Source organism: Limulus polyphemus, unplaced genomic scaffold (assembly GCF_000517525.1).
Source record: "Limulus polyphemus unplaced genomic scaffold, Limulus_polyphemus-2.1.2 Scaffold999, whole genome shotgun sequence".
In the NCBI taxonomy this organism is placed as follows: domain Eukaryota; kingdom Metazoa; phylum Arthropoda; class Merostomata; order Xiphosura; family Limulidae; genus Limulus; species Limulus polyphemus.
The window spans coordinates 256,659-266,574 of NW_013666609.1; the positions used below are offsets into that span (position 1 = coordinate 256,659).

A 9,916-nucleotide genomic window follows, 5' to 3' on the forward strand; every position below is an offset into this window, starting at 1 on the left:
TTTAACTTAAACAAACGCTATAATTCACAACGAACAATTCACGTACCACCGCGCTTGACTCAATTGTCCGTCTCTATCTCTGTCTGTCGTTCAATTCCCATTTTGATTGTCTGGCACACTTATATACAAGAATAGGAGGCGCCTAGCAAATACTGGATAATTCGTGATGTTCCCCGATCATTCTAGAATCTTATGACGTGCTACTAGTGTCACGTGACTCCCGCTGTCGTAACAATATGAAGTTTTGAAACAGCTATTTGTGGGATAGTATATCAAAACATTCGGACAACAATGGACCACTTGGACTCTCTCTGGTGTCCCTTCACACTCATCCTTGAGAAAAAGTAAAACCTTTAACTCGCCCTTTCATTTTTTCAGGACAATATGGTAAAACATCTTAAACTCTGGTAAAATGCTGGCCGATACTACTGCTGGCTGATACTACTGCTGGCGCTAATTTATTCCATATCTCAAAACTACTGTTAGACAAATAAAACAGACTTAACCAGAACATCGTCTGTCTTTTTCAAATCTTAAACTTGTTTCCTAGCATCCTATTTTCTTCAAAATACTGAACAAGGTAATAGAGATAGGCCTTTATTTCCCGAATAATTTTATAAATTATAATAAAATCACTTCTTACTCTACTGTTTCCTACAGAAGATTGAGAAATCTTAACCTATCCCTATAATATTCCCATTCCCGGATTCACCATAACAACTCTCCTCTGAATCTTTTCCAATGAGTCAATATCCTTTCTTAGAGGAGGAGTTGAACAATCTATACAGTAGTGAGGCCTAACTAATGAGTTATATTAATATAAATATATCCTTGTAATCAATACTAAAGAGAAAACTTGTACTTTATTTACGAAACATTTTATTTTTGGTTGTAGTATTTCGTACTTGAATGTACAAAGTACATATTTAAAGTAATTAAAACATTTAATGACCTGATTAGACTACAAACGTGTGAGATTAGGTATGAGTTCTGAACGAATCTGATGGCCGTGCGAAGCGTTTCAATGAGTGCGAGATTACATCTATGTGGGTTAAACCTATTTCATGTCCACCAGTGGCACAGTGGTATGTCTGCGGACTTGCAGTGCTAGTAACCGGGTTTAGATACCCTTGGTGGACAGAGCACAGATAGTCCATTGTGCAGCTTTGTGCGTAACTACAAAGAAACCTACTCCATAACATGAGCTATCCACCAAACACCTCTAGTACAAAAGACACTTTGAGCCGAATCAAAAATGACAAACGTATTAATTTATCAACAGGGTGATAGTACCTGTATTCTAAGTGTTTATAAACAAATGAAGAAATTCACACACAGAACCTTAACACATAAACACTACTGTCTTAGATGGGGTTCTAAGAGGTTGTAGATCTATTCCCAAGATACCTTTCCCTACGCGATGCAGAGTTTTATCTACACCCAACCATATGGTGACGTCATCCGTACTCCCCCTACTCCTAACTTTTTTGCAAGCCGTACACTGTAAACGGCAAACTCGCATTTAAATAATCAACAGTCAATGATTTAATGAAGTTTAAAAATATTCTCACGCACACACACATAGTCTTTTAACGATATACTCTTTAAGTTCAACTTGCTTTGATACTGGCAACAGAGTACTTGATACTAGCAACAGAGTACTGCTTCCATGACTTGAGTGATTAATCCACCACTATGCCGAGATTCTTTTCTTCAGTTACGCTATTGATTAAAGGTAATTTGCCAAATATTTGTCAAAATAATCAAGTCATTCAGTAATATAACAAAGTCGTCAATACATCTAGAAAGATCAAGAACGTTTAACGTCATTCCCAAACTATATTAGTCTAATAATTGTGACCTTATGAATATCATTAATGTAAATAAGAAAAAGCAAAGGCCCAAGCATTCCATTAGTTTCACTGAATTTCATTAATAACAATATTTTGCTTTCTTTCATCCAACCATCATACAACACAGTTTACTAATCTTTCACGAATCCCCATTAGTATGATTTTCCAATGTAATCTTTAGTGTAATCCCCTATCAAAAGCTTATTGAAAATCTGAGTATACTAAGTCCACACAATTTCATCATTCAGACAATAAGCAATATTTCAAGAAGAGTTAACAGATTAGCAAGGAAAGATTCTCATTTGGTAAATTAATGTTTATTACTATTTAATATATTATGTTTTATTAGGTAAAGTGCAAAGCATTTTTATTAGACTTTCCGGGATTGTTCTCATTACTGAAATAATATTAACTGGTCAATAACTTTCAGAGCAACACTTACTACCTCAGTGAAAATAGAACTAACACTAGGAATTTTCCAGTCCTCAGAATATTATCTACTGTCTACTGACATGCCAAGTTTGATCTGTGGACTTCATTAACCCCGTGTTTTTTTTTTCTTCTAGCTAGCCAGGGGTAATATGTATGCATTATGAAAATCAATTTCAAAATTTACTATAGAATGCTCAGAATCAAGAATACTATTAACATCTTCTATATATATATAAAGCACAAAAATATGCGTCTCTATCTGTTGTCCCTTACCTAACTATCCCTAGGTCACTGAGCCAATCTCAAACAAACTTTGTGGGATAATAGTTTGGAATAAGGGGTATGTTAATGGTGGGTTCACAACCCCTCCACCCCCTTTATTGTTGTTATTGATAATTTATTATATTTGACATAAGTTAACGTTAACTACTTTTATAGATGGCACCACGTCTTTACAACAACAACAACAAAAACTTCAATTTTCTATAACACAAGATACACACCATGTGAGGGGAGGGCACAACAACGCCTTATATGTTTCAAAGAGTGCGCTAGCACTCTCTAGGCAGGAATGCAATCACAAAAAAATGGCTGCCACTTTTGGAATACTACATAAACTCTGCTGAAGTTTCTACTCCAACAGCACTGTATGTCAAAGTGAAGAAATTTGCGGATATATTTTCTTAGAAGTACTTTTCAAATTATACAAATGTCTTGTCATCTAATTAGTGACATGCATGAATGGATTAACGAGATACCCACTGTCCCTATTTACTATCTAGCGAAACCACACCAAAAGGTGGTTGAGTTAGCTATTTGCATAGATAATGTGCATTCATCTCACAGCACCAGTTCTACTTACCAAAAATGGCCACACGTTCATGCTTCACTCGGGCAAGCCGGACTTTTCACCCATTTAAAGTATGAGAATAGGTTGAGGTCGTTTCGGCCCCAAGGCCTCTAATCATTCGCTTTACCGGATGAGGCTGATTGCCCTCGAGCACCAACTATCCTGAGGGAAACTTCGGAGGGAACCAGTTACTAGATGGTTGGATTTGTCTTTCGCCCCTGTACCAAGTTCTGACGATCGATTTACATGTCAGAACCGCTGTGGACCTCCACCAGAGTTTCCTCTGGCTTCGTCCTGCCCAAGCATAGTTCATCATCATTCGGGTTCCAACGTGTACGCTCTCACGTTGTCATAAAGAACAAGGGCTGGTATGTTCTCGCAGTTAGCATGTTGGGCTGCGGATCGAAGGGTGTGTGGTTCGATACGTGTTGTCATTAGATATGATCCACACTTTCAGCTGTGGTTACGTTAGAATAATCAATCCCAATTTATATTCTCTTTGTGGAGAATGTTGTTTTTAGGAACGTCTAAATCTGTACCCGAGGGGTTTCTTATCTGACCGTTTAGCCCACGTGCACAAAGGTGCCGTTCAGGTTGACAAATTCCAATAAGAACAAAATAGATTCCATCATTTAATAAACTTGTAAGGAGTTTTGGACATAATTGTTAGTTGGGGGAGAGTGTATGTTTGTGTGTATTTTCTAATGTATAGTTTGATTCATGAACAGTGATCTACATTGCTAAGTTCACGAAATGTTAATATTTTTTTATTTGTTCTTTTTTTTCAGATTCAAGAAAAACATAACCTGACAGACCTTGAACATACGGGTAAAGAAAATAGCGGAATCAATATCATTCATGAATAAGAACACTGTCAACCCAGCATCACCTTCTAGAGGTCTAGAGGGTACTACTCACGTCTTGAACTATCCTTTTTATGGTTCCCCATGGGAACGGGTTCACTCGTTAAGCGAACAGATCTCGATGCTAGAAGAACGACTTGAGGAATGTCAGTATATAAATACAATATTTTTGATGAATATTTTAATAATGAACATGTCAACTAAGAGACTCCAGTTAGCGTTCCACAAAATCAAGAATACACGTTAATATTTGCTCTATTTTGCTATCAGTCTATAGCTATGTATGTTTTCATTTGTCTTTTTCCAGTATAGTGATGACGGAGATCACCCATCATTTTTGTTTTGAGTAAATAGAAAGTAAGATTGTAGTAATTGGATAATAGTAAGAATATTTTTGGTGAGTTTATCGATTTCTTTCTTTCTCGCAATTACTTACATTCTAAGTTAGATTTATTTCAGTTCTATAAGTAAACTCTAGAAATATCGCTCTGTAGTTAAAGTAAAGGTGGGAAAGAGAACTATGGATGGTTATATTTATTAAAGCTAAAAACGTATCATGGAGGAACTTTAATACGTTTTGAAAGGATTTTTATGTTATTATGTGATCATAAATGTAAATTGAAATCTATGAGGTGTTTGAGTTAGCTATCTATGAGGTGGTTGAGTTAGCTATTTACATCGATGATGTGAATTCTTACGTTTTCTAGCGTTTAATTATAGGAAATAACTCTTTATTGTTATTTTGAATTTGCAGTGCACTCTAGCTAAAATAATTTAGATATGTTGGTAATCAAGTTAAAAAAAAAACTTTACTCTCCACATAATAATAAAAACTTTTTATTTCAGCCAAGATCGTTTCTCTCTCTCTAAATAACACTTTAAAATTGTAACTTTTGAACTGAAAATTGTAAATTTAATGGTTAGTTAATGATATGTATTTTTATGTCTGTGGTGAGTCAGCAACATATACATATTAAAGACATTTAGATACTCAAGATATGCTTCTGTGATATGGCAGATTATTCAAAGGACAATAATAGAAATGTTATCAGTTGTCCAGAGATGTTTCCAATTAAGAAGAATCTGTCATTTTATCTATATTTCTTCTGTTTCTAGTTGTCATTTATTATAATAATAAGTACTTTTTAAATTGGTGTGTAATTGATATTTCACTATTGCAGCCCTTTTGTTTATTATGTAAAACTGTGAGATCAATCACGATGTGTCGTCATTGGTCTAGGCTAATAAGATGTTATTAGGAAATGGACAGAGGCAGCAAATCCTACTTTATTAGCTCAGTCTGTGAACTGCTAAGTCTGTGACGTTCTCGCTTACTTTCTAAGTGAAAAACAAATCTCTGCGCATGCTCTAGTCTTTCGTTGTTCCTTCTACTATTTTGTTTAAAGTCTATAATTAACTATAAATGTTTTCTCTATTTTCTTTGCTTTTAGGCACGTGTAGTCAGGAACGACGAAGGTCAAGACGAAGACCGTGGATATAATCTCGTTAAACTGAACGAACGAAACGTCACATGCAAAAACAAACAAATAAAACTAGATGAAAAGAAAACTAGCGTACCTAATTGACATTACATAAGATATCCGTTACCCAAATAAAAGTTGTCATGCGTTCCAGCTGTACATTATAACAGCTGTTGTGACGATGTTTGTGAACATTTAGAGTGACTGACATATAGTGAAGCACTGTGTAAGTGATAATCACCAAAGTGATGTCATTTCAGTGGTATTTATCGTATCTTTTAAAGGTATGATCCGCTTATAGCAATTTTGAAGGTTAGACGACATCCCAATGAAGTCAAATTACAAATAACTGCTATGCTGAGAAGGTGATTAAGGCAGAACAAGACGTGTGTACATAAAAGATGCAGAGTCAACTGATGACTGAAGTACATCTTCCTCCTTATGAAGATAACTTTAACTTCTTCAAACGATTTTTGTTGCTTTAACAAATAAGGGTTTGTTTTTCTTCCGTAGATATAAAATCCATTGAGTTTCTAATGAAGAAGATTTTGGGCTGTACATTTAACCTATCTTAATACTTTATTCTGCAAGAAAAAGATCCATAAAAGCTTTTGAACAAGTTTTATTCGTCATCATTATCAGTTAACTTCACCCAAGTTTTCAGCAAGTGTGGAGTCCGTAAAAGTCATTGAAACAACTTAAACAATTTTGTTTCTGACATTTCTGAACGGTACAATTTAGTGATTCTGATTAGCTGTAACTTCGTTCCTGCTGACCAAGAATGCTTGTTGTGGGCCTTTGTTTTTCTTGTAGAAGGACTTTTTTGTTGAACTTCTCTTGTTACATCTTGTAATTGTTTAAATGATGTATATGGCTTTAAGTGTGAATATCTGAAATCACAGCTATTTTCTTTTTTAAAAACCTTAATAAGGTTTATCAGTTCAAGTTGATGGTGTGAAACTTTGGCATTTGAATCCACATGATTATTATTGTACAATTTCCCCTTACTATTCACACCGATTGTAAAATACCATTCGCTGAACTGTGAAACTTCCTTTATAATCATTCTGTACATGCGTCATACTAAATTCCGTTAGAGTTTTTAATTGTAATTACGACCATTGTAATTTCATTTGCAAGTAAGGCTTACACACCACAAATCCCAAATAATCTGCATTTCTTCGTGTCATATAGAAGGAATTATAAAATGTGATACTGAATAAACAATATTAATTTTGCTAGAATATAAAAGTTAAATGTGTTGTTCAAGGTTGAGTTTTTAGCAGTTTATAAATAGATATCCTAGAAATCTATTTAAAATTGGTTAAAAATCATTTTTTACATCAAAATATTTCCAATAATTTAATGGTTGATATAATAGCTCTAATAAAAACATTTATTTTTATTCTAAATATATTCATGTTTAATAGCCCATATAGTCCTCTGGCGAATCAAAGACAAGCTCTAGGGCTTATTACGCTAGAATTTTGAGTTCAATACCCACGAGGGTTACAGCACAACTAACCGGTTATGCCGCTCTGTGCTAAAAGAAACAGGCTTAAAAGTGTATCAGTGATGAAATTAAGCTTTCCTTAATTGCGATGCAATTTTTTGTCAGATGTTTTGAAACAGCGTGTTATGAAAACTCGAAAGTTCCTAAAGATACAGCTAACAGAATATATTACAGAAAAAAATTGAAGAAGCGCTATTTAATCTATAGTGTATTATATGTTTTGTAGCTATCTACATAAAAAAAATGTAAATCGAGGAATGTTGTTTGAGGAAAATATCGAATTGTAGAAATGGTTTCGTCAGAAACTAGTTAAATAATATCTTCTCAAGATGAATCTATCCGGAAGTGAATTCTATTACTTTTAGAAATATATTTTTAATTACAGTAAAACACTTGGCCAACGAGAAGCGTTAATTTATTCACACTGGAAATTCTATATTTGAATACGGTAGGTACATTGACAACTTTTAGAAAATTAATATGTGCAGTCTTACAGATTTTACTCAACATGATAAATCTTGTACTGTAACAACTCATCTTTGTCGTGGTTAGTAATATATGAAGTTATCAAAGTCCAATTACTAAGTAGAGTTAAGTGACAGTATAGGCTAATTTCCAAGAAAGTGATTAACATCACATCGCCAGAGTCTTACCCTTAGTCCTACTAATTCGTGTTTATCCGATTAAACAGGCTTGCGATGTTTTATTGTCTTGAAATTTTTACATGATCTACAGTAACTCCTGTTCGCTGAATCCGAAAATGATATCAAGTTTTCTCCATCATGTACAGATTTTTCACTTTTACATAAGTGAATCATTTTCATTGAAGTCGGGTTACATTTTGTTATTCTTAAAATGTTGACAACCACTGGCTGTAGATTTATCTAGACCAATCGCGACGTGAGAGTCTTATCGATCCTTCTAGAACACAAACATAACAAGTATAAAAAAATGTTCATTGTGGTAAATGAAATAAAAATTTGATCTAAGTAATAGTTTTTTTCTTCGCGATTTGTAAAACAATCCTTATGTGATAGAAAAAAATGAATATTATTTTCGAAATCTACGTAGCTGAATTATGGTTTGGTTAATTTTGTGCAAACCTAAACGAGGGCTATCTGCGCTAGCCATGCCTAATTTAGCAGTAAAAGACTAGAGAGAAGGCAGCTAGTCATCACTACCCACCGCCAACGAATAGTGGGATTGACCGTCACATTAAAACGCTCCCACGGCTTAAAGGGCTAGCATGTTTGGTGGGACGGGATTCAAACCAGCGACCCTCAGATTGCGAGTTATTAAAAACAAAACAACTTTTATGAAGTTTACATTCATAGGCCTGTCTTATCATACGTTTCCATGAAAGCCAGTAAATATGTTGAAAGAGTTTTATATAAACATTATTATGTATTCTGAATCTTAGTTAATTCATTCAGGTATTATGTTTATATATATATATATTTCTTGTTTTACTCTCGTAATTCATATAAGTAACGAAAGAATTACTACTGAAAACTCAAAGCTGAGATATCCAATAACTTAAAAAAAACGTGACACGGTATGAAAGCGTTGAAATAATTGACAGTCTGTGTAGTTATTAATAATGAAATGGTTTCCATTTAATATATTTATGTGAATTTTTTCAACAGAACAAGACATTCCCATATGAACTTTTTTCCTTGCTTAAGCTAGAATGTTTTTAATGTCTATAACGAACAAGTTCTGCCTAGTGTAATACACACAAGGAAGATAAAATTCATGACTCGTACTGCAAATGTTTACTGAAACAGAATATTTTGTTTATGCAGGTATCAAAACCGAATGATAACAAAAATTAGATTCTGTTACCTTTGTCTACCCAATCATGATACCTGCAAAAATCCGGGTTTTCAGGTTTTTTTTCATGAAATGATCCTTTCAATTTTAAAATCTTGGGCTCGAATCCCACGAGAGACACAGCAAAAATGACAAATTCTTATGACTTGAACTGAGGAACAATAAATATACAAAACGTCAATCCCTTTATTTTATTGTTTTCATATAGTTTGTTTTTGATAAGTGTTTGCATTAACTGCAAAGAAAAAAAGTGTCCATAATTATCTGAAGAGGCCCGGCATGACCAGGTGGTTAGGGCACTCGGCTCGCAATCTGAGGGTCGCGGGTTCGAATCCTCGTCCCACCAAACATGCTCGCCCTTTCAGCCGTGGGGGCGTTATAATGTTACGGTCAATCCTACTATTCGTTGGTAAAAGAGTAGCCCAAGAGTTGGCGGTGGGTAGTGATGACTGGCTGCCTTCCCTCTAGCCTTACACTGCTAAATTAGGGACGGCTAGCGCAGATAGCCCTCGTGTAGCTTTGCGCGAAATTCGAAACAAACAATTATCTGTGACATATTACACCTATAACCAACAGTAATGGCGTCTGCTCAAACACGTATTTTTTTTTCTAAAATTATTCAAACGTATAAACAGAAATGTCTAAATCCTTCTGTAATCACGAATAAGTATATTAAATGATTATATTACCTTTATTTTATTACCGAAGAAAAACAATCCATCTAATGAACTTAAGTTGTAAAAAATAATTTTTAACGAAATATTCTGTAACATTGTGTCAATACAATGATTTGTGCTTTTAAATATAATATATTTATGTAGGCCTAAGCTCAGGTAAAACTGGATTAGTGACAAACAAGATAATCAAATTATATGAAGTATTTTCAGTCTATATATTTCTATAAACGTCGAGCACCAAAACCTTACTTGAAGATAGTTTGAGAAGTCAATGCAGAGAGATTAGTCTGTATTTCTATTAATCGATATGAACTATTTTAAAAATAAAGTGGGCCCTAAACTGTTAGGTACTACTGCTTAAGTATAATAATTTAGTAAGGTACTTTTTTTCATTTTTACAAAACTTGAGAAGTC

General features: G+C 34.1%; 1 protein-coding gene across 1 annotated transcript in view; it reads left to right on the forward strand.

The window, feature by feature from the left end:
* The window catches only part of LOC106461621 (epidermal growth factor-like protein 7), a 63,945-nt gene extending 57,209 nt beyond the window's left edge, over positions 1-6,736 (forward strand). Inside the window, exons 8-10 of the mRNA XM_022388623.1 lie at positions 3,924-3,963; positions 4,010-4,144; positions 5,450-6,736. Of these exons, the coding sequence (XP_022244331.1) occupies positions 3,924-3,963; positions 4,010-4,144; positions 5,450-5,499 (225 nt within the window). The 3' untranslated portion in view covers positions 5,500-6,736. The remainder of the gene's footprint in view (positions 1-3,923; positions 3,964-4,009; positions 4,145-5,449) is intronic.
* Positions 6,737-9,916: the final 3,180 nt, after the last annotated feature.